Here is a 25,202-nt window from a genome sequence, read left to right on the forward strand (position 1 = left end):
GAAGGAAGTACATCCTTGATAGCCAAATGTGGCAAGGATTGCACAAAGAAGAAAACTATAATCATACAAATTTACTTAATATTTTTAAATTTATAAAAAAAATAAATAAAATATTAAATCTATTAGCACATTAAAAGGATAATTAGCCATGAAAAAGTAGAGATTATTCCTTAAGTAAAAGAATAATTCAATATTAGGAAAGCTATTAATAAAAATAATTAATTAAAAATAATTATCTTAGCAGAGCTATTAGAAAATAATCACATGCTTTTCTCCATAATTGAAGACATTTGGCAAAGACAAATAAATATTCTTGATACAGATACTTAGTAACTTAGTAATAAATGACATTTCATTAACATAATAAAATATTTACATCTCAGCTTAGAAGCTTTATTATATTTAATAATAGAAGCATTACCTTTTTTTTTTTTTAACATCTTTATTGGAGTATAATTGCTTTACAATGGTGTGTTAGTTTCTGCTTTATAACAAAGTGAATCAGTTTTACATATACATATGTTCCCATATCTCTTCCCTCTTGCATATCCCTCCCTCCCACCCTCCCCACCCCACACCTCTAGGTGGTCACAATAGAAGCATTACCTTTAATGCTTAGGGCCAACTCAGAATTGGTCCAATGATTCATCTTTATAGTAACAGTGTTTTGTTACAATTGTGTACTTACAAAACCTGAGGGAATAGAGTAAAAAAATACTACAAAACAATTTAGTAAGATAGTGCAGTATAAAATTAACAAATTAATAGATATACTGTATACAATTACCTCATAGAATAAATAATAGGAATAAAAATATCTTATTTATAATAGCAATATATAGGATAAAGTGGCTAAGGATAAACTTCATACAAAATTTGCAAGACCTATCTGAAGAAAACTTTAAAACACTACTAACTCAAATGATGACTTTAATAAATGTAATGTTTTATTATGTTCTTGGTTAGGAAGACTAATAATAGGAAAATTAATAATAGTGACCTCCTGTGAGAAGTGAAATGTGGGAATTAGAGGAAAGGGGACAAGAAGGAGATTTTTCACTGTATAATTGTATACCTTTATTAATATATTTTGGGTTTGTTTTTTTTAACCATGTGAATGAATAGCCTACTCAAAAAAGTATAAAAAACAAAAACAGAGCATACTGATTGAAGATAATTAGTTATAATTTTAATAGTCAATTTTATAATTTAATGAATTTTAAATACTATATAAAGGATGTTAAGAATAATCACATAACGTCAGAATTTTCCAAAGGGATGTATTATTTTGCCTCCTACGAACATACTGATCCAAAACAACTTTTGAATTGTATCTACTGGTGACAGGGAAACCTGTTTAAGTTAAGTTCTGACTCTCTAAAAATAATTATTGAAATAAATATTTAGGAGATTCTCAATAACTATATCTGCATAAAATAACATATTTATTCTTTTCTTTTTATAGGTAGAGGAAGAAAGGTAAGTTTTACTTTGCATAGTTTCATTTTTGTAAATTTTTAAAATTCTAACGCTATCCGCATAGGACTGTGCTTTGAAGTGTTTGAAAGCCTTTTGTAAAGTATAAAGTACCACACTAATATAAATATATGAGCACAGTTTAACTACTTTGATTATAGATTATAGATGCCTCTGTTTTATTCCCTTTGTTAATTTTTGTTTATAGATGTTTCTTCCAGAAGGTTGTGAATCCCTTAGAGATTGAGACTGTGTCATATTAACCTTTGTATTACTTGCATTTATCACAGCACTTAGTATATACCTTATGTATATTAAATGTCTAATTAATGTCTAATTAATGTCTAATTAATTAATTAAGGTCTAATTAATATATTAAATGTCTAATGGATGTCTAACAGAAGGAAATAAGGAGGGAAGGAAGGAAGGAAGGAAGGGTATTAGTTCTACTTCAGTGGAATCGTGGTCTCTCGTGCATTGATTGGGAAGTAAAGATTCATTTAAAAGAATTAATTGAACGTTTTGCCAAACACACATCACCTCCCTTTCTCTCCCCTTCTTCACATTCAAGGAGCCTAAAATCTAATCCGAGAGACAAGCCTTACACTCAAGAGGACAATATTGGCGTATAGCCATGACCCTGGTACAGCTGGCTGGTTTAGCCACTTGTCATCTAGACATGGGTAATCCCAGTCAGTGAAGAGAGTTCCATTCCCTTGGAAGTGCTCTCCGTTTCCTGGTTAAGTTGAAAACTATGGAATTTGCTCTGGTCTTATCCAGATGGGCTGGGCACAGGAATCAAGAATGGAAATGATCAGGCATCCCAATTTTCATGGCAGATTTTAGACAGCAAATTTAAATTCTTTGCCTCTGCATGCAGTGGAACTTTGGTAAAGTGATAATCAGATAATGCAATGCAATACCTTCATGGTAAATGAAAGTGATGCTATCTATCAAGGGGAGGTCCTTGTCACCTTTACATTTTTTGGTTCAGAGGGCAACACCATAAATTTGTTGTTGTCTTATTTGACATAAATATCAGTGAAGCTATTTACATTTGAATATATGTTAAAGGAGAAGGACTACAGATTCCAGCTCACATTTAATTTACATCTGAAAGCTATAAAAATATGAAACATAAAGGTTTGAGTATAGGCCTCAAACAAACTAGATAGATAGGTGAATAGGTAGGTAGATAGATAAACAATCTGTGAAATAAAAAAAGAACTAACGGTGAGAACTGCCCTGATGTAATCAATTTGATTTGGTTAGCAATCACCCAATTTGCTGAGGGACAGCTGTCAGGCTATGTCATTTAGTTTACTGCCTTTCCCAAAGGTGGTATGGGACAGCTGGACACACTCATAGCAGATGTTAATTTAGCATGGTCTAGTTATGTGCTACTATCTTCATGACCCTGTTATTTATTATCAAGCGTCATCAGAAATATGAGAGCAGAGTAATATTATATAAATACATTTTGTGTTTGGTTTATATAAAATTGATTTTTATTTATCATTCATTCATTCATTCATTCATGTTAACCCCCAAATAATTACTGAGCCCTTGTTGAAATCCTGTAGGAGGCAAATAGTACAGATGGCATGATGCTGGGAAAAATGCTGTGACTGCTTCCATGGTAACGGCATGCCATAAAAGTGGTGAGGCATGTCCACAGAGCATTAAGTGATGAATAACAGATGAGAAGTAAAATAAACTGTAATGCTCATCTGAATCTGAGTACTTGAATTTTATGTTTCCCAGGGGTATGGAAATCAAATTTAGTAAAATTATCATTCCACATAAATTGATTTATTCAAAGCCCATATTAACAAAAGCAACAAATATTTGCATATGTGGCTTATTTCCAAAATAAGAAAGATCATAGAATCATTAGATAAATGTGTTATCAGAACCTGATAAGAGAACATTTAATCCCATATCAAGTATTGTGGAACAATAGGAGGCTCATTTTTCTAATGTTGCCTGAAATAATTTCTCCTCCCTTCTTACTTGTTTTTCTAGACTTGTTCCTAAAAGGAACATTTTCTTCAGTATCATTCTCATAAAGTCCTTTATTTATTGGACACAGATTTGCATACCCTCTCTGAACAATTAAAATTCTCTTAGTATTTCAAAGAAAGCTCTTTCAGCTCTTAAAAGGTTAATTTGTATTACTTTCATGTTAAAAACGGAAAGACCTAGTCTAGAAGTTAGCACGGAGATAAGCCTGTTCTGCTTTGCCTCCCATATGTGTTGACCCCCTGTTCCTCTAGTCTTCTTGTAGGTGTGCTTCAGTCTACCTTGAAGCACCCTCCTGCCTCTGTAGAGCCATTTCCAATACTTCTTCTTTTTTTTTTTTTTAAACATCTTTATTGGAGTATAATTGCTTTACAATGGTGTGTTAGTTTCTGCTTTATAACAAAGTGAATCAGCTATACATATACATACATCCCCATATCTCCTCCCTCTTGCGTCTCCCTCCCACCCTCCCTATCCCACCCCTCTAAGTGGTCACAAAGCACCGAGCTGATCTCCCTGTGCTTTTCGGCTGCTTCCCACTAGCTATCTATTTTACATTTGGTAGTGTATATATGTCCATGCCACTCTCTCACTTCATCCCAGCTTACCCTTTCCCCTCCCAGTGTCCTCAAGTCCATTCTCTACGTCTGCATCTTTATTCCTGTCCTGCCCCTAGGTTCTTCATAACCATTTTTTTTTTTTTTAGATTCCATATATATGTATTAGCATACAGTACTTGTTTTTCTCTTTCTGACTTCACTCTGTATGACAGACTCTAGGTCCATCCACCTCATTACAAATAACTCAATTTCGTTTCTTTTTATGGCTGAGTAATATTCCATTGTATATATGTGCCACATCTTCTTTATCCATTTATCTGTTGATGGACACTTAGGTTGCTTCCATGTCCTGGCTATTGTAAATAGAGCTGCAATGCATTTGCAATACTTCTAAATTCTCAGTTTATTCGTGACTTCATGAGTATTAGCTGTCTCAGCATTAGAATCAGCAAGTATGATCAGGGTACTGTTCTTTCACTGAGTCCACCATTAAGACTGTCAAGATTGTAAAATAATGTTTTGAATGAAGACAAAATCTAAGAGTAAAATACTGAGGCACTGATAAGGTAAACCAAGCTCAGGTACATGATGGAAAACTAAGATTACCAGAATGTTAACAGTGATTATCTCCTGGGCATGAGTATGATATTTAGTTTATCTCTCTGTTTCCTCTATTTAACAATTCCCTACTATGAACTCATGTTCTTTATATAATCAGATATAAGAACAGTATATGTAAAAGGAGAAATTTAATAAAAGAGAATTCATTATCGTTGCATTTTCTATAGTTTGGATGTAATCCTCAATGCATTCATTCTCTGTAATTGCCTAGGAAAAAACATTTTTCATAGTGTATTAATGAAAATTAATATATTAATTAATTTATTGAGAACGTCTGTGTGTCCAGCTGAGAATATAAAGTAGACATAATCATGACCTTGGGGAGACCAAAATCTGTTGGAAGACAAATTCTGAAATAAATAATACAAGCAAGTACGTGATACAGTAGAGGTATATAAAGATACAATTCATCCAATATTATTTAAACTATATACTTGACATCATGCTATAAGAATGAAGTTTTGATAATCTAAAGTTCTAAGAATCAAAAGAAATTCCATCTGTATCTGTTGTGTTATCTACATCTATTATAAGAGCAAATTAAACTTCCCGACTTTATTTAAGTTATGATAGTTTCTTGTGTTATTTTTTACTTTCCTGTTCAGTTAATGTTTTTTCTAGATTTTCCACAGATATTGAGAATTACCTGACTAATATTATTATGTCCTTTCTTTTCTTTCCTTTTTTTTTTTCTTAAAAGACAGCCATACATCTCTTGTTATTTCTCATATTCTTCCATGAGTTAAAAAAAAAGGGATGGCAGGTGTTTCAGGAATGGCATCTGATAGGTTACTAAAAGCTAGGTGGCATGTAATATGAGTGTGAAAATTCAAATATGTCCACATTTCTGGATTTTCTCTTTGGGCTTGATTACTGTAAAAACTGAAGGGAAACAACTTTACACATTTCACACACTGGATTAATTTTCTTTTCATGTCTTTGAGATAAGTAGTGTTTTTTTCATGAATAATGTCTGACTAAATATTTTAAAGATTGATTGTTAACTTTTTTTCTCTATTTATTTTTTTACCTTTCTTACACAGAAATTTCCAGTGTTTACATGGAATATTCTAATATGACATGTTAATGCTCAACAAGCCACTATATTTTGCTAATTGAACTTTTATTTTGTTTCATAGGGACAAAAAGGAGAACCAGGGTTAGTGCCTGTTGTAAGTATATATGTATATACTGCTTTCATGTACCATTGATAAACTTAGTTACAGCCTTGTTGTATTGATATATTATTGCTTATATACATACTTTCAAAAACAGGGAATTTATTTTATAACCAAGTTTTTAGTATAAAAGAAGCAAACCAAAATAGATCAATTCTTTAATACAATATTTCATGTTTATTTTTCACAATTTCCTGACTTTTATTGTCGCATGACTAAAGGTGTAAATCAGGATTTTACAAAATTAAATATAATGTATGTGAATATAAAGTGATAGTTAAGATGTACATTTTTTATAGTATAAATAGCCATATAATCCAAATGGAAAGGCATGATTTAATGTGCCACATTTCTGGAAATACGTTATGCCATTATCCTGATTTAAATTCATAGTGTATAAGAGTTCTTAAGAGTTATTTAGACTTGTAGATGATCAAAAAGTATATCACTAAAGAGGATGAAAGTTCTTCACCACTGTCCTAGATTTTAAAGGAGTTATCATCATTTTGTCAACACAAAAATATAACATGTTGATTTATTTGACAATATTTGCATGTTTGCTTTGCTTTTAAATTGGCTTGTCTTTAACAAAGATTCCCTAAAAAGTAAACCATTCATATTGTTTTCTTTCATTTAAAAACACAATGTCTAAGGTACGGTTTTAAGCGCTTTCCAAATATTTATTTGTTTGTCTTCACAACAACTCTGAGAGGGAGGTAATTTCGTAATCATTATCACCATTTTACAGAAGAGGAACCTTAAGTACAGAGACAGTAATTAATTAGTCCAAGGTCATACAACTGGTAAGGGAAGGGATGGAGTTAGGATTTGAACCCAGCCCTCTTGGCTCCAGCATTGGTGCTCTCAATCACTATACCAGTACTGCCTCCCTATATTAGAGTTTAAATTAGATAATGTCTTAGCTTTATAGGCAAGGAGGAAATGGGCATCAACTGTCAACATCTATTTGTTCTAAAAGAATTCACTGGGCTTTTGTTGTTATTCTTATTTGTTAGACTATTAAGTTTTCGAAAACTCCTTAGAAACTTTTTCTTTACATATTATCTTGTTTATCATTTAGGTAACAGGCATACGTGGACGTCCAGGACCCTCAGTAAGTAGTTTCCTCCAATATTCATGGTACTGTTAAGTTCTTTGAGATACTGAATCTTTATGGATATTATATCTATGAAAAGACAATAGACTATAAAATAATGATGCTTGATTTCTTGAAACATTTTGTTTTGAAACATCCTCAAGTTTAAGAATTCCTTTGCAGCAGTGAATGATATTGATGAACCCTAATTAGGTTAACTGTACTCATTGAAATTAGGGCATATTAGTCTGTTGTTTGACAATGATTAAGGGTAGACTCCTTTTATCTGTTTAGTGAAACAAACTGTTAATTTCATCTGTTACTATAAAATTAAATCACATATTGCATTAGAGTTTGAGAAATTATGCATCAGATAGCATATTTCTGGTTTAGCGTAAAAGACTATTGATTTCAGGTTTGGATTAGTGGTAGCATTCACAGGTAACCAGATGGATAAGACACACACACACACACATGCACACACAATTCCTGTAAATTTTAAAACACATTAAATTAACATAAGTGAAATACTGATACGCTTTAACAGACCTGCTATAGTCCTTCTGAAGCTTTTGCTTTTAAACAATACTGTATGTTGACTTGAGTAAATGAACAGTCTAACTTTTATAACTCGATTGAAACTTTTTTTTTAAAATATTTATTTAATTTTATTTATTTATTTATTGATGGCTGTGTTGGGTCTTCGTTTCTGTACGAGGGCTTTCTCTCTAGTTGCAGCAAGTGGGGGCCACTCTTCATCGCGGTGCGCGGGCGTCTCATTATCGCGGCCTCTCCCGCTGCGGAGCACAGGCTCCAGACGCGTAGGCTCAGCAATTGTGGCTCACGGGCCTAGTTTCTCTGCGCCATGTGGGATCTTCCCAGACCAGGGCTCGAACCCGTGTCCCCCGCATTGGCAGGCAGACTCTCAACCACTGCGCCACCAGGGAAGCCCGATTGAAACTCTTTTGAAGAGAAATAAAATTCTCCTGGCAACTGCCATTTTCTGGAAAAAAAAGGTTAAGATATCAGCACAAAATGCCACTTTTGAAATATAATAATTTGTTATTTAAAAAAATATATATTTATTTATTTGGCTGCATCGGGTCTTAGCTGTGGCATGTGGGATCCTTCGTTGCAGCGCGCAGGCTCTTTATTGCGGTGCGTGGGCTTCTCTCTAGTTGTGGCATGCGGGCTCTCTAGTTGTGGCTCACGGGCTCTAGAGCACGCGGGCTTAGTTGCCCCGCTGCATGTGTGATCTTAGTTCTCCGACCCCCTGCACTGGAAGGCGGATTCTTAACCACTGGACCACCAGGAAAGTCCCAATCATTTGTTATTTTAATGGAGAAATAACTGCAATTACCATTTGGAAAATTCTCAGTGGATTTTAAATATACGATGGAGATGATGCAATATTCTAAATCAAGTTAAAAAAAAAAGATACTAGATACTTGAAGGCACACAAATTAACAGTAGAATAAGAGGCCTTTCTTCCCACTGCTTTCATCAGCAACTTGAATAGTGATGAACAGTTTGGGATATCATGTACCAATATGAACTCACACATCCGTCAGAAAATTGGAAATCTGGAGTTTGTACGATTTTGTAGTTCTCAAATCTGAATCGTCAGTTTTTGTGTCTGAGACAAGACAGCAAAAAAACAGTCCTTACAAATTTACTGTTATTGTTCAAACTAATATATACAGCTCATTGGGCACCACGTTTTTACACTTCTTTTCAAGTCTTTAAGCTTCAGTGCTAAAAAAAACAGCCTTTCTATGCACACAGAGCTTTTATATGCACATGGGTTTATTTTCTGTAGTCTTCAACTGAATTAAATTTTAAAAAAGTGTGATATTTCTGTTTTCCAATTTTCTTATATCGGTAAACCTTTAAAACAAAAATGTCTGAAGTATATGTGTTTTGCAGGCATAACCACTGTTTTCTGTTTTAGGGACCTCCAGGATCACAGGGACCAAGAGGAGAGAGAGGCCCAAAAGGAAAACCTGTAAGTTGGCAGTGGAGTTCCCTTTTTGTGAATTGTGCTGTGTACCGCATAAGCCCGTCTACACCAAGCTCCCTGGATGCAGCAAAGAGCCAGTGGCACCGTTCCTTTCTCACTTCTATTAAACGTGACATAGAATTCAGGTCATGAGGTAATTGCGTATTGATCCTGATTCAGAGGAAAGCATCACATGCTAATAATTACCTAACATCTTCTTAGATAACACAGATGATATTTATTTGTCCTTTAGGGGGTCAAATTAAGATAAAGTAGAATCTAAGGAAACATAATGAGTACCTCATGTTGTTTTCAGAAGTTGTAAATCATGAGTAAACAATGCCAAGAATGCATTGTTGAGATAAAACACCCAAGTTCTGTGATCTGTGGTTGCTGCAGGAATATCCAAATAGGATAAAGGAACAAGAAATTATTAGAGGACGAAATTTTCTTTCAAGTGGTTGTATAATGAATTTATTTCCCAAGTAACACTGCCTTTTTCACTGAGCAGCTGCTGCGGAGCTATCAAAGGAGTGATTTTAAACATCAACAAATTCATTACCAAAGGGAACATCTTTAAATTTAAATAATCAACTCTATATTCTTGAGATAAGACATGAGGCTATTATGTAATACGTGCCAAATGTTTTCTCTTATTACCAAGTCCTACTATAGCAATTCTTTTGCTTTTTTTATATCTCACCCTCAAAAACTTATGTCCTTTATGTACTAAATGCCTAGACGAATTTGTGTATTGCTGTCATTATCCGTGTTACAATCAGAAAAATTTCTGCTGCTTAATTTTCTAATGATATCTACTAAAATTTAACTCTCTATGGATTTTTAACCTTCCAAAGATGTATTTATCCATATCTAAATGGGAAAAATAGATGAGCAAGGAAGGAACAAACAACCTTAAATATACAAATAAGGAAAAAGCATATTTTAGATCATGTCGCTAGGAACTCTTGCCACTGGTTTCATCTTTGATACTGTTTTCGGCTTCTACACATTTCACCAAGTATAGGGTGATGCCAGTACTGTTTCCAAACCGCAGCTGGAGTTATGGAAGGTATTTGCAGGTATGCAGGTAAATGACAGTGGCCCCAAGGAAGGAGTTCATAGCCATGTAGGTGGGCAGCAAAGCTGTGTCCCGATTCCCTTATGGCCCATTCTTCATTGCTGTTCTGCTGAGCTACCTCACCAGCGTTGGTAGCTTAAATGCTGTTGGTAGATCTTCAGATGTCTGTCCAGGGTCTAGGATGACAGAGACAGGTGGAAGATGACTTTAGTTGGGTGGAGGGTGGGTGGTCATGCAGAAAACACTGTGTATCAATGTACTTGTGCCCAGAATAATTGATAAAACTGAGTCCTAAGTCTAGGTAGAAGTTGCTGTGGAAATAGTTGTTGGAATTCCAGAATTTCTGTCAGGATTCAGTGAATCTACTCCTCACTCCTCTTACTCTTCTCTTCTCGACTTAGTGCGTTATAGGCTGCATTTCCTATCTTGGTTAAGTCTGAGACAATCAATGTGAATTGTGTGTGTGTGTGTGTGTGTGTGTGAAAAACTGTGAGGAGTCGTTATTTACCTGGAATCAAGCAAGACAGTCCTGGCAGATACCCAAGTAGGAAATCTGTTCCTCTCTTAATCCTAGCAAGCAGTGGTGTGATGGTAAATGTTTAATGACTGACTTATTTTTTAAAAAAAGAAAAAGGTTCTGAAGAACCTAGGGGCAAGACAGGAATAAAGATGCAGATGTAGAGAATGGACTTGAGGACACAGGGAGGGGGAAGGGTAAGCTGGGACGAAGTGAGAGCGTGGCATGTACTTATATACACTACCAAATGTAAAACAGATAGCTAGTGGGAAGCAGCCGCATAGCACAGGGAGATCAGCTTGGTGCTTTGTGACCACCTAGAGGGGTGGGATAGGGAGGGTGGGAGGGAGATGCAAGAGGGAGGAGATATGGGGATATATGTATATGTATGGCTGATTCACTTTGTTATAAAGCAGAAACTAACACACCATTGTAGAGCAATTATACTCCGATAAAGGTGTTTAAAAAAAAAGAATATGCCTGTAGCTTTTGCTGATTTCCCTGGTGTAAATACTCCCACCAGGGCTGTTTTCAAGATACTGGCATGATGTCATAAGATACCTACAGGTAGAATGTTTTGCCTCAGGTCCCAAGACTTGCAGGAGACGCTTACCTGGACAAAAGCTGTGGCTGACACAATATAGGCTGGTACCGCAGTCATAAATACCATTTTTCTCCCCTTACTTCATTACCATCAAACACTACAAAAGCTCGTGAAGCAGAGCAGAGTTTCTCAAGCTAAACACCACTGATGTTTGGGGCCAGATCATTCCTTATACATTGTAGGATGTTTGGCAGCATTCCTGATTTCTACCCACTAGATGCTAGTAGAAACACCTGCCGCACTCCCTCATACAATTGGAACAAATAAAAACGTCTCTTGGTGTTGCCAAATGTCCCCTGGCAGTGGGGAGTGGGGGAGGGGAGCAAATTGCTTAAGATTGAGAACTACTGATATAGAGATACTCTCTTGAAGCCCTCATTACTAGCCAATGATCATGACTGTCTCTCATCACATATCCTTAGTTTTAAGTGTATTGTCCTGGTAAATTCATAGTGGCAAACTAGCAACCTGTCAGGAGGTGGACAGTCAATGGTGTGATGAGTTCTAATTGCATGAAACGCAACCTCTATAGGTCTCTTCCCTCATCTGTAAAATGGGGACTATACCAGTTATTACCAACTCTAACATTTCATAGTGTGTGTGTGTGTGTGTGTGTGTGTGTGATATTACTAACCATCAGTGAATAAAGTTCTTTACAATTTGGGGTCATTATTATTCCTTTCTATTTGTGAATGTTTAAGTGTTGCCACCTAGTGGCAATGTACAAGTACTTTTTATTGTGGATTGCTGCCTGAGATAGTGGAGTATCCTGGGGGATGGGAAGGAATGACTATAAACAGAATACTTACCTTAATATAAAACTTATGTGATTCGGCACACTTGGAAATATGAAAATATATATTTTAATGTATTCTAAAATTATATTTTGTTTTAAATATTTACCAGCAAAATATCATGTATTATAATATTTTTTCTTATTTTCACTTATAATCTTATTATGTTCACTTAATTTTGGATAATTTTCACAAGTTTTTATTAATTTTAATCTCAATATGTATAAAAGTAAATCATGTAGGCTATTTAGAGGAGATACCATGGAGGCACAGAATGCATCATGAAGTCAATGAAAAAGTGAACTGTCTTCAGAGCAGACCTTGAAACATGATTTTTAATCGCAGAGGACTGGGGAAAGGACACAAGTTTTTGAGGATTAATATTGCCCAAATCTCTCTCTACTTGCACTGGAACTAAATGTAGTTTTTGGTTTTGCTTTGGAAATCTCTTTCAAAGCAGAGAGAATGTTTTAGCTCATTTTTTGTATTAATCAAACCTGGTTATCAATTAACAATTTCACATTTTAAAATACATTAAGAGTTTTCCACATGTAGTAGTCTGAGTAGGTCAGACTACTATGTTTTCTATGCCACCACTGACAATATACACTTCCAGCTCATGGTGTCACATTCATATGATCCAGAAGTCCTAGATAGCAATGAAAAATTAGCCTCCATTATGTAAAATGAAAAAAGAGTGCAGTGAATGGTTAGTGGTTTAGGAGTCAGAAGGGGTTTGATTTTTAAAGGATGAGAATAACTTTCTGAGAAATTAGTTTTCAAAATGTGAGTTTTCTCAGGCTAAGCTATCTACTTCTATTTGAACACATAAATTTGCTTAATTATTCCACTACTCCAGGAAGTAAACATGTCAAACATGAGTGTTTGAATATATTAAAATATATTAATTAAATTTCTGTAGAGCTGTTATGCCACCCTCCCCCAAACCATCATATGCAAACTGCCCCCTCTGCCCCCTCTGCTTGTCCTGCGTTTATTCCCTCTGCTGTACCAGCTCATATTTGCTTACTGTGGGCTGGAAGATATCCTCATGCTTAGGCATGAGAAGATTCTTTTACTATTAAACTCTAACTCACTTACCGTATTTTTCTTGATCCCTGCTTCTAATTAGTAAAAGTGTATTGAGTTTTTTCATCCTTCCTTTCCTTTCTTTGGTCCTGTTAAGAATCTCTAGGGTTAAAAAGCCATAAAATAGTTAACAAGGCTTGTGGGCATGATGAGGTCTGGGGACGGGGCATTTCCAGAACTGAGGACGTAGCTGTCCCCCAACCTGCCTTCAGAATGTGGGCTAGGAGGAGGGTGGAATTCAGCAGCTGCAACTCACTGCGCACTGCCCTGAGAAGTAGACTTGGCTGAGTCCCTGTGCCTTTCCCTCTACTTCTCATTGGTCTGGACTACCTTTGGGAGTAGTTGGGAAAACAAAGTGTGCCAGACTTCAAGTACTAGAGTAAAGAGGATTGAAATGTGAAAATGTAATAAGCATATACTGAGTGTCTACTATGAGCCAGGAACTATGTGAAGCATTAAAAAATTAGAAAGATGAGAAAAACCACAAACCCCAATCAAGGATCCATCACATTCTTTTTTTAAGTGGGGGGAAGTTAAGCAAGAACATACACAGTTAATTTCATCTAAGACAGACAAGTGAATTTAGAAATCGTTGATTAGATACCCTGAACAGCAAAACTCAACCAAATAAGGAAGCTTATACTAGAATACTGATGAACTGAATACACTCTTATAATTATTTCAAGAAGGCTCATTACTGGGGATTTAACACATCAAGAGTAAAATTCTTACCCAGAAGGTACCGTGTCCCGATGGTAGAGGCTGACCAGGGCTGAAATCCGCAGTGTTGGAATAGCTGATGAAATTACTGTAGGTGGCTGGATTGCTATTTTTTTAAAAATAATGAACACTTTATCTCCATCAAGAAGTCTGCTTTTTGCTTTCTACTAAGTACATATTTGGCAATAGGTTCTAATTTCTACTGGCTTATTTTTCCAGGGTCCTCGTGGTCCTCAGGGAATCGATGGAGAACCAGGTGTTCCTGGTCAACCGGGTGCCCCAGGACCTCCTGGACATCCATCTCACCCAGGACCCGATGGCCTGAGCAGGGTGAGATGTGTGCATTGTTCAATATCATCTTTAGATAAAATAATAAGTTTTTGATTTATTGTTATGATTTTAAATTGTGTTAGTTCAGATGTTGACCCTAGACTGCAAGAGAAGCTTAAGTGAACACAATACTGCTATGAATAACAATAAAACTAGGAAATCCACAGGGAATTGTTGGACAATTCAAAGTAGCACTTTTTAAAAGTGCTGCTTCAAATTATTTGTATTTCTCAATGTCAGTTCTGGTCATTGGAATTTTGTACTTTCTGTTGATTCTGAAGGACCACTAGTATTGTTCCCACTATGAATTGATAAGAGAAATATGTCCTTGTCCTTTGTTCTCTAGGCTCAGAATGCTGACAAAATCTGTGTCTTGTCCTCTACACCAAGGGAGGATGACACATCCAGGATGATGTATATGAAAGAGCCACTGAGTTGACACTAAAAATGCTACCTGGTTATTTCCTGAATATCAGTTTCCTGCCGGAAGTAAAATAAAACAAAGTGTCTTTCTATACCTGCCTCTTTGAATTCTTAGTGGCAGAGACGGGATTTATGAGTAGATTGCATAGCACAACAACGGAACTTATGGAACCCTGAAATATGATTTTTCTTTTACAACAATTTTTACATTTGATTTTCAACACATTGTAGAAGGAATTGCCAGTTTATTTTTAAAACAATACACACATTCTTTTCCCACTAAAATCTGGAAATTAATAGAACTCCTGGAATGAGTTTGGGCAGTTTTGGTCAATTGGGTGACCAGAGATTTTTAGATATGAAAAAGAGTAGGTAAAACTGTTGCCAATTTTGGAACATTCAGGGACTCATTAAAAAGATTGTAAAATTGTAATCAACTTATATAAGTGCAGTTTAAAGTTGGCCACAAACAAAGAATACCATATAAGTAAAATATTCTGAAATGGAATCTGGAATCTTTAGGACAAATGTTTTAAAGGCACTTTTAGGTTTTGTTCAGATGCTTGGCATGCTCTAACCATGGGAGGAAATCAGATAAAGAGATTTGAACCTGAAGTCGATTAGACTGGCTAAATACTTATCAGAATGATCCATGCTTTTATCAAGTATCAGACATTTGGCCCATTGCAGTAGTTATTCTGGAGCAACATAGTAATAAAATACCCCGAGGAAGATTGTTCAATCGAAAACACATACAATGAAAAACAGCTTGAACCTTTTTCCTTGCTTTAAATCAAAAGTTTAAAATGATTCTCAGAAGAGCCATTCTTTAAGAATCCCAGAGAATGTACACTTCTCAGTTTAAAAAGTATGTTGATATATGTCTTTTACTGTGGAAATAATGTCAACACATTGCTTTTACAGCCGTTTTCAGCTCAGATGGCTGGGTTGGATGAAAAGTCTGGACTCGGGAGTCAAGTAGGACTGATGCCTGGCTCTGTGGTAAGTTCAGATTTTACTGATAATCAAAGTACTTTGGAAAAACCATTGTGCAGAGAGGTTTGAGTTGGCTAGTTAAGAAGTGATGTGTGTCTTCTTAAAACATATCCATCCATCCATTCATTCATTCAATTTATTTATCAAACCCTGCTGTATACCAGTTAAAAGCCCAATGGTTTTCCATTCATAACTGTGCAAAATATGTGTCTACATTAATAAAGGGCTGTCTGTATTTTTCACTTACTATTTGAAGAAAATAAAGAATTTTAAAACATATAACCACCACCACCTCAACAAAAACTGTACTTTTTAAAAATTAAAAAAAACTTTTATGGTATTGTTAGAAAGTTATTTGACAAAATTTTGAAATGAGAAGTTTTACCACTTTAAGTTTTTATTATTTCCTATTTATCTTAATACTCTCTGGTTGCCTTATGCCAACAACTCTAAAATTTATGCACTGGGCCATCCCCATTCTCTTTTGAATTTCTTCAGCAGCTAGAAAGATTCCCATTTTCTCTGGGTAAGTATTTTAACCTGGGTATTTGGAGCAGTGCAATTTCATTGAATGAATTAACACTTTTCAAAGCAACTTCTCCATGCTTTTTTGCTCATAACATAATTCAAAGGCATCCCAGGTTAATGACATTTCAGACAATGTAAAGTCAGACTGCATAAACACCCCTTCTACCCATCCTTAAGGCCAGCAAGTAACTTAAACATTGTTTGTATATATTTTAAGTCACTTAAACATTGTTTGTTTATATACATTCTAAGTCAGTAGCAGTATGGTTTCATTCAGTGATTAACTTGGGATATTTTTCTAAAATATATGAGTTTTTAACAGTTTGAAGTTGAAATTACATATGTGTTTTTTTTTTTAAATGAAGCTTTTATTTTCTTACTAGCTAAATATCTGATCAATCCAAAACAAAAATTGAAGTTTTTGCCATAAGAACAAACTAGATTTTCATTTAATTGCTTTCACTTTTTAAAGTGTGACATTTTAAAAAATTACATAGACATTTATTAATAATTTTTAAAATTGCATTTTCCTTTTCTTCCTTTGGTTAAGCCTCAGTGTAATCATTTCATGGTTAAATGGGGAAAGCCTGTGTGGATACTTTAAGTGTATGTTGTGAAAGAAAGAAATAACCCAAAAAACTTAGTGCCCCAGATTGTTTTAAACTTACATTAAAAATAATCTAGTCATTATTATTGATAGTTTCATAAGCCTTTAATTCAACTTGCTCATTTTAAGTTATAAGAGTTAGCTGCTGTGAAGCTGAAGAATTAAATAGACAGTTTGATAACGACTTTATGCTTGCCAAGGTTTTTCTTTGTTGGATGTTCTGCTTTAATAGAACCACCCCTTAAGCAATTCAAGTGTTCTTGTCCCAAAGACATTGGGTGTGTATAGGCACATTCTTTATTTCTTTGTATGACACTGAGGGTGTGTGTAAAATCATCCCAAATGTTGCCCAAGCTTTAATCTTTTTGAATTTAGCTGTATTTTTTGTTTGTTTGTTTGTTTTTGTTTTTTTTTATATTAATTAATTTATTTTTAGCTGTGTTGGGTCTTCGTTTCTGTGCGAGGGCTTTCTCTAGTTGCGGTGAGCGGGGGCCACTCTTCATTGCGGTGCGCGGGCCTCTCACTATCACGGCCTCTCTTTGCGGAGCACAGGCTCCAGATGCGCAGGCTCAGTAGTTGTGGCTCACGGGCCCAGTTGCTCCGCGGCATGTGGGATCTTCCCAGACCAGGGCTCGAACCCGTGTCCCCTGCATTGGCAGGCAGATTCGCAACCACTGTGCCACCAGGGAAGCCCCACTGATTCAACATTTTTGAAATGTTTCAACTAATTGTCATGAACACTATGCAACTTTTCTTCTCATTTGTTTCTAAGGGTCCTGTTGGCCCAAGGGGACCTCAAGGTTTACAAGGACAGCAGGTAAGTCTTTTTATAATTAAATTATATACTGTAGCAAAAAAAGAAAAATTTATAAATAAGGTCTCTGTGACATGACTGCTTTTGGTTGGCCTTTGAATTGCATATTTTAATGCTCACTGAATGGGATGTATTCAGTTAATTTTCACTCACTTAGAAATATATGCAGTATGTTTTTCATAGATTCTTCATGACGTTAAAGTTTTATTATCTGGTTTCATTATGTTACTGATCTCCAATACAAAGAATTTTTATGTGCCTGTGCTTCTGAAATAACACATCATTATCTCATGTCATGGTGAAAATTCTCATAATTAGTTATGTGCCAACTTTGGAGCTCTGAAATCAGATCATAGGACATCACCATGTGGTATTATTAAAAATAACAATGAAGATGATCACTCCATCGAATCTTTAAAAAGAATATAATACTGTACTTTCTTTCTATAGCCTATCAAATACCAATAAAATAGTGATGTAGAGCTATTTTAATGTTTGTAGCAATTTGACAGGCAGTAGTAAATGATTTTTTCAAAAGAGAGAAAGAAAAGAATTCTTAGCTCAATCAGAGATACCGTATTTTCATTATCATGTTGTGGACTTTTACTTCAAGCTATTTTATATTATTGCCATTGTGAATGGCAACTGTAGTTGATGAAGAAGAAGAAGAAGAGGGAGATAACTACCATTATTGAACACTCACTCTGTGCCAGCACTATTCTAGGTTCTTAACATGCATTAGTTATCTGAAGAGCTATAGCAACCTAATGAAGTAAGCACCATATTATTCTCATTTCACAGATTAAGAAATGAGGTATAGAGAGATTAAGTAACTCACTCAAAGTCACACAGGTGGAGAGTGGTAGAGCCAGCATTTTGAGCAATTGCATTATACTGCAGAGAGTGTAGGATTTAGTATTATGTTTTTCTTTGGTTTGTTTATATAACTTACATATTATACATAAATTATATATAGATATATAATTTATTTTCAATTTTAGGGTGGTACTGGCCCTACAGGACCTCCTGGTGAGCCTGGTGACCCTGGACCAATGGTAAATGTCAAGTAAGCATGTAGACCCAGTTAAATATGGGTCCACCATTACAATGATGTCATGAGTTATTTATATTACTAACTCTTTCCTAATGTGACAAGAAATTCCAGTCCAGTTCAGGAGCCCTCTGTTATGGACTGTGCTTAAGCTCTATGTTTCTTTTGGCAGAGTATTTAAATTCAGAGGCTTTGAATATGGTCAGCAGAAAGTGCTAAGATACTTGCATTTGTGAACTTTTTTCCTGTTGAGCACATAATCTGACAGATACAACAAAATTCAGAATATTAATAAAGTTATTTTCTATGATAATTTTCATTTATTGCAGCTGTATTTTGGATTATATCATTGATGGGTATGGGTAAATATAGGTAAATATTCTTTTTTTTCCTTTTTGTTGTTTCATTTTGTTATTAGGGTCCACTTGGCACACGTGGACCAGAGGGCCCTCCTGGAAAACCTGGTGAAGATGTAAGCTACCTTTCTTCATTTTGCTTTGAAATTTCAAAAGCGGCTAAGAAGGAGCTACAGTGTTAACATGAATGTTATTCATTGGTTCCCATTTCATTTCCTCCATTTCTGTCATTAAAGTCACTAAAAACTGGAGAAGTCAGAATGGAATTTTACAAAATTTAAAAGTGCTCTTAATTTTGATGGTATTATATTATTAGGTACTGTATCCTTGCCTGCATTCTTCAGGTTTTCCATTATGATTTCTCCATGAGATACTAGAATTGTTACAATAGCAACAACCTTTGGTAGTAGAGCTTTTGAAGTGATCTTAAGGAAAAATACATTGCTTTGATCCCGAAACATCATTGTGAGGCCCTTATTAAATGGATTTTTTAAAATGTGTTAGTAAAATAGTGTCAGTATTGCTCTCCAGTGCTCAAAATGCTTCATTTTGAGCACTGAAGAAATTTTGAGCATTTGAAGAAATGCTTCATTTCTTTAATTGAATTTTTAATTAAAGTTATGGCTAAACTTCAAATTTTAACATTAAGAACGTGTGATCAAAGAACAAAGAACACCCTGTTCTTTGATCAAAGATCAAAGAACAGGATGTAACAACAGATTTGCTTTCCTGGATTCTTGTGTTAGTTTTACCAAAGTTGAGGATAAAATTATGGGTAAACCATCAACGTCTGTGTGACATTAAACCAAGAAAATATTTTCTCTTTGTGTATCGTGAGATCTATTTAAGTGGATTACAATGAATTTGGCCATAAAGAAAATATCTCTGGTAGTTCTTAAATTTTTTTTCATCACAAGAAAGAAATGGCACATATCATTGTAAGAAGCACTATTTATTTAATTCAGTGCTACATGTTGATGTAGAATTTCATAGCATGTGTGTGTGTGTAAATTTTGATGTTCATAAAATGGTGAGCTAGGTGAGACCAGTATAATTTATATTTATTTCTTCTTCTGATAAATGAGTGAAATCTCCACAAACTGTCTTGCTCTAATGGATTGCCATCAGGAATAGAGCTGTGTTCTTACACTGCTTAGAGCATTGGGCGTAAGCTTTCTAAGTAAGACTTTTTATCTGAAATTGATTTGTCATTTAGTCTCAGGAGAGAACATTTTAATTCCTCTTTGCTTCCCTCTACTTTGCTTTTTTTCCGTAAAGGGTGAGCCTGGTAGAAATGGAAAAGCTGGTGAAGTAGGATTTGCAGGATCTCCGGTAAGTTTATACTGATCAATACAACAATGTAAAGACAAACTTCAAAAAATAAAGAACATTTAAAATTAACTCGCAGTTCATTGCCTGCGCATGCATTAGGCACTGTCACCAAGATATGTTCTCTTCTGTCATTCTGAAACAGGACGGTTTGCCAGGGTGATAGCTAATTCCAATTGCCTGCTTTGCATTGGCACCATATGAATGACCCTCCTAGAGCTAGAAAATTATATCATAACCTAACATGGATTCTTTCCAAAATGAGTATCAAATTTTCATTTAAGTCACCAGCTTGACTTACTTAAATTTCACAACATATCAATCCCGTTTATCTTTTAAAGATATTTTTAGTATTTTTAATTTTGTATTATTCATATGTTGAAAACAACTGCTTTAAAGAGTTTATTGATTTGTTTTTTATATCCTAGAACAATAAATTGTGGACAAGATTCCTGTTTGGCTGCTTCCCCAAACCCTGTTGTTGACTGAAATTCTTGATTGATGTCCTGGCCCCTAAAATCTTATGACAAGGTGTACTGATCACCAGCACTGCTAATACAGCTATTTTCTTCCCGCTTGGCTTACTAAAGGGAGAAGTCCCTGGCAACTGGTTCCACCAGAATTCGAGACCTGGGCCACTTGGCCACACTCTGACCCCACCTTTCTTTCTTCACTCATATTACTTTGATAGGCCCTCCCCTAGGATGCACTACACAGGCAATGGGGAAAATTAGAAAATGATAAGCAAGCTAAAATGTTCTAACATTCCTGCTCTTAAACTTTTTCCTTGTCCAAAATCCCCTAAACTGATTTGGCCTCCTACTTATTATATTTCCGATAATATCCTAATGTTTCTGCCACCCAATACATCCAACAATACTGAATTATTCTCCCTTTACTTCCTGAAAATTGATGAGGTTCAATGCTAGGATTTTTTTAAACAAATAAATGCTGATCTTTTAAGGGAATTTACAGCGCTGTAAGGGTTATTTCGTTTCAAACACAAAACCAGTTCCCCAGTTCCCCGCTCTCTCTTTCCTTTGCTCCCCCATCAGCCTGAAAAGTCCATGCAGACAAAGACATGTGGTTTAGTCATTAGCACGGATGTCCACGTGAGCCAATCCAGGCTTGAACCTCCTGCCCTGCTACACTCTTGCACCTATTCACAGCGTAGGCCCTCCACGGGGAGGAAACGTGCCCTGCCAACATGTCACAGATGCACTCTGTGAGTGCGATGCAACGATGTGTGATTGGGGTGTGATGACAGTCTTGGGTCAGCAGAATGAGAAAAATTTTATGAGCGCTAGTACATCTGGTTTATTTTCTTGTTATATTAAAGATATGTAATCATATGAGAATTCCCTTGCAGACCACAAAAACTCAAAAGTTAACTAATTATTTGAAATAACATAGCTCAGAAATTCCCCTATAGGCTTAGATGGATGTATACTGAGTTTCTGCTCAGGATGGAGGGGAGACGAATCTCAGTAAAGGGGAGCATTCCAGTGGAAAAACTTAAAGGGAGTTTTTGAAGTGAACGAATTCCTAAGTCAGGGTGTGTAAACAGAAGAATTAGTGGAACTTTATTTGTTCAGAGAGCATGGTTTGATGTGCCCTTACTATGATAACCCCCTAGAAAACACTACAGAAACATTTTCCCTGGAAGAGGTCACAGAGGAATTATTGCTTTGCTTTTATCATACAAATTTCATTTATTGAGTTATTTATTCATTCAATTAACTTTAAGTTAAGTCTATGATAATACAGAACAGAAGGATTTTGCTTGTTAGATTGTGCTAGTACAAGAGAAGTTCCTTAAGAAAGATTTAGGAAAAGCACCATGGATGTCAAGAAGATGAAAAAGATGATGAAGGTTAAACCATTTCTTCATTCAGTTGTTTATTCAATGCTTATTCTTGAATGCCCACTACTAAGGCATAAGGCTAAGTGCCAGGGATATGCAGATTAATAATAATAATTGATAATATTTGGTAGCATCAGTCTGTGCTATCAAGGTGCTCAGTCTACTGGTGGCAGTATTAATAGCATTCAGTTCAAAACCTAATTAATGTAGTCAACCAGAATAAGTGAATAATTAAGTCACTGGGTCGTTATCTATTTTAAGAGGGTATGAGTAAAAAGTATCAAGCATCATTTCAAAATAGTCATGCCGTTTGGATTTTATTTAGTGTTTGATTTCTATTTTTTTTTTATTTGATATGCTTAGGTGAAGGATGCATAGAATTAACAGAAATGAAGAAACTGAGTCAAGGAACCAACCCATTCTCTTCGTATTTCTTGACTTTCTTTTCTGTTGGATATTTCATTTTCTCAGTTTTTTAAACAATCACAAATCCACAAGCTTCTTCTGAACATTTTATTTAAAAAAATTTCTGATCACATTTTAATATAATCTTTCTAATCATATTCTGCTGCTAATACTTAGAAGTTCAGAAAAAATAAATCATATTGGTTTGCTACACATACATTTATTCTTCTACCACAAATAAAACACAATATAAAGGCAGGAAAACATAGTTTTCCTTAAGTTCTTCGGATTTTTTTTCCTGTACCTTGAGCTACTTGATTCAGTCACTGAGCAGGTTGACTCAGGTTTATTTTCTTGTTGTTTATTCTTTATTAATTATAATACAGTGATATAATTTGAAAATTTTAAAATGTCATCAAATCAATACCTGGCATTAATCCATGTCTCTGTGTAAGACATGTTTCCATTTGCCTTGCTAATTTTTGATCACCTAGATGTATTTTGACAGGTAAAAATATACTTCTCCTTTTTTTCCTTAGGTTTGTTAGTGAAAAACTATGTACCAGATATTTTTTGGAAAAAAAAGTGTATTATGCAGTTAATGACTCTGAAATGCCTTATCTGTTTTTTTTTTTTACCCTCAACAGGGAGCTCGAGGATTTCCTGGGGCTCCTGGTCTTCCAGGCCTGAAGGGTCACCGAGTAAGTTCAATCCTCTGTAATCCTTTTAGATACTGTGGCTTATAGAGTAGGGTCTGGGGAGCATTACCTTCAAAATCTTTACAATTCCATTTGTCAATTGCCCTTAACTGGCTGTGGTTGTAGTAGTCATCTGCAGTTACCAAAATCACAATGCTTTGTTTTACATTTCATTTGATTCTATAAACAAATGTATTTTGAGTTCTTACTATGTAATACTGCGAATACTATGAATACTGTGCTATAAAAGAAAAAACAGTGATAAATGAGAAATGTCCATGACTCTCAGCTTCAGGCTAATGAGATTCAGTTAAGAAAACAGGCAATTACTATATAGTGGAATAAACGACACAATACTAAAAAGTGCACTAGATCACAGGGGGTGCCTAGCCAACTCAGCCCAACTCAGACATGGAAGTCTATAGAATGCTTCTCTCTTTATAACTCAGGATAATTAATATGCAACTATTATGTTACATACATATATAGAAATTACATATCTATCTATCTATCTGAAAGCATGGTTGATATTCACTCAGTGTACATTGACTGGCCTCTGTTTTGAGTGGTTGAGCTTATAATTAGAACGCTTGCTCCTATACTAGTTATTAAATATTTTGAACATCACTCCTGGATATAAACCATATTTTATAACTATATAAATTCTATAATTATTTGTTTTCTCTAAGGCCACCATAGGTTTTTTATTTGTTGCTATAAAATAAATTTCTATGAAGTTACAAAAATTTGAAAGGTGAGAACATTGCACATTGAAAACGTTATTTAAAGAGGGAAACCCTACTTTAATTTTCTTTGAATAGACTTTCAAAGAAGGTTGAGAATTTGGAAACATTTTGAGTAACAACTGTAAATCTGAGATCTGTTTTCATAAAGTACTTTCTGTGAGCTTATTTTTGGTTCTTCTTTTACATTTCTGAGGCTCAAAAAAGCAATAAAATACAAATTTATATTTTTCTTCTCAGGGACACAAAGGTCTTGAAGGCCCTAAAGGTGAACTTGGAGCAATCGGTTCCAAGGTAATTGTATAGTATCTCAATACAACCCCACTATAGCATTTCTGTTCTGCTTCAAGTCTAAAATTTTTTTCAGGACCACCTTAAATAGTTCTGGAGGAAAGAGGAGTATAAAAAATGAATAGTTAAGTAGATAAATTTAATAGATAAATATAATCTTTCATGGATGAGTGGCAATAGATTTAGCAGGATACACAACATGACTTAATTTTGCCACCAAGAACAGCCACCATGGCACTGGGTTTCTACCAATGTAGGATGGCTGTTATCTTTATATAAAGATGCACTATGAATCCACCCTCTAAAACACATTTACTCTTTTTTCTTCTTTAAAAATATCTGAGAGGTTTAGATGGTTCATTAGTCCCATTATTTAGTACCCTTTTAATTCTAGGGCCTCTTGGCCATCATTTCTTTCCCAAATTTATTTATGCTTCTAGAGGGAAAGAGGACATTCAGGAAGTGCAGATGACTTTTTAGTAGAAAGTACGATGAAATACATACGTGAAAAAGCATTTGGCTTTAAATTTGTCATTTCTAAGCTTCCTATAAGAGATCTTAAAGGAATATTACAGTCAATTTTAGCTTTGTAAAATTTTACTTGACCTAAAGTATTATCAGACATAGACAAATAATTAGTTTTTTAATTCTAATTAATGTAGCTAGGTGTGATAGTTCTATCAATCTTGCTTAAATCCCCAGTTTTATTTTAGACTTATTTCTGTAGAAACTAAATTTCCATTGTATTTTGAGAAAAGGTGTTACAGGAGAATTTTGAGGTCCTTCATTGAAAGTATACCTTTCAAATGCTCACTTTGAAAAATAAACCTTTAAAATAACACACACATGGAACAGAATGATATGAATATCAATTGAAGGTTTCCCATATTGTAATATGATCTCATTTTTGCTTTAGGGTGAAGCTGGCCCTACTGGTCCAATGGGTGCCATGGGTCCAATGGTACGTATCAATTTAATTCTTTGCTTTTTTAGATAATACTAAGAGAATG

At 35.0% G+C, this 25,202-nt stretch overlaps 1 protein-coding gene across 1 annotated transcript in view; it reads left to right on the forward strand.

Moving 5' to 3' along the window:
• Positions 1–25,202, forward strand: part of COL5A2 (collagen type V alpha 2 chain) — a 147,464-nt gene that overhangs the window by 69,301 nt on the left and 52,961 nt on the right. Inside the window, exons 3-15 of the mRNA XM_068544802.1 lie at positions 1,466–1,479; positions 5,819–5,851; positions 6,939–6,971; positions 8,905–8,958; positions 13,977–14,087; positions 15,435–15,512; positions 17,414–17,458; positions 18,457–18,510; positions 18,925–18,978; positions 20,141–20,194; positions 23,108–23,161; positions 24,142–24,195; positions 25,109–25,153. Of these exons, the coding sequence (XP_068400903.1) occupies positions 1,466–1,479; positions 5,819–5,851; positions 6,939–6,971; positions 8,905–8,958; positions 13,977–14,087; positions 15,435–15,512; positions 17,414–17,458; positions 18,457–18,510; positions 18,925–18,978; positions 20,141–20,194; positions 23,108–23,161; positions 24,142–24,195; positions 25,109–25,153 (683 nt within the window). The remainder of the gene's footprint in view (positions 1–1,465; positions 1,480–5,818; positions 5,852–6,938; positions 6,972–8,904; positions 8,959–13,976; positions 14,088–15,434; positions 15,513–17,413; positions 17,459–18,456; positions 18,511–18,924; positions 18,979–20,140; positions 20,195–23,107; positions 23,162–24,141; positions 24,196–25,108; positions 25,154–25,202) is intronic.

The sequence above is a fragment of the Eschrichtius robustus genome, chromosome 5 (genome assembly GCF_028021215.1).
Source record: "Eschrichtius robustus isolate mEscRob2 chromosome 5, mEscRob2.pri, whole genome shotgun sequence".
Taxonomy (NCBI): domain Eukaryota; kingdom Metazoa; phylum Chordata; class Mammalia; order Artiodactyla; family Eschrichtiidae; genus Eschrichtius; species Eschrichtius robustus.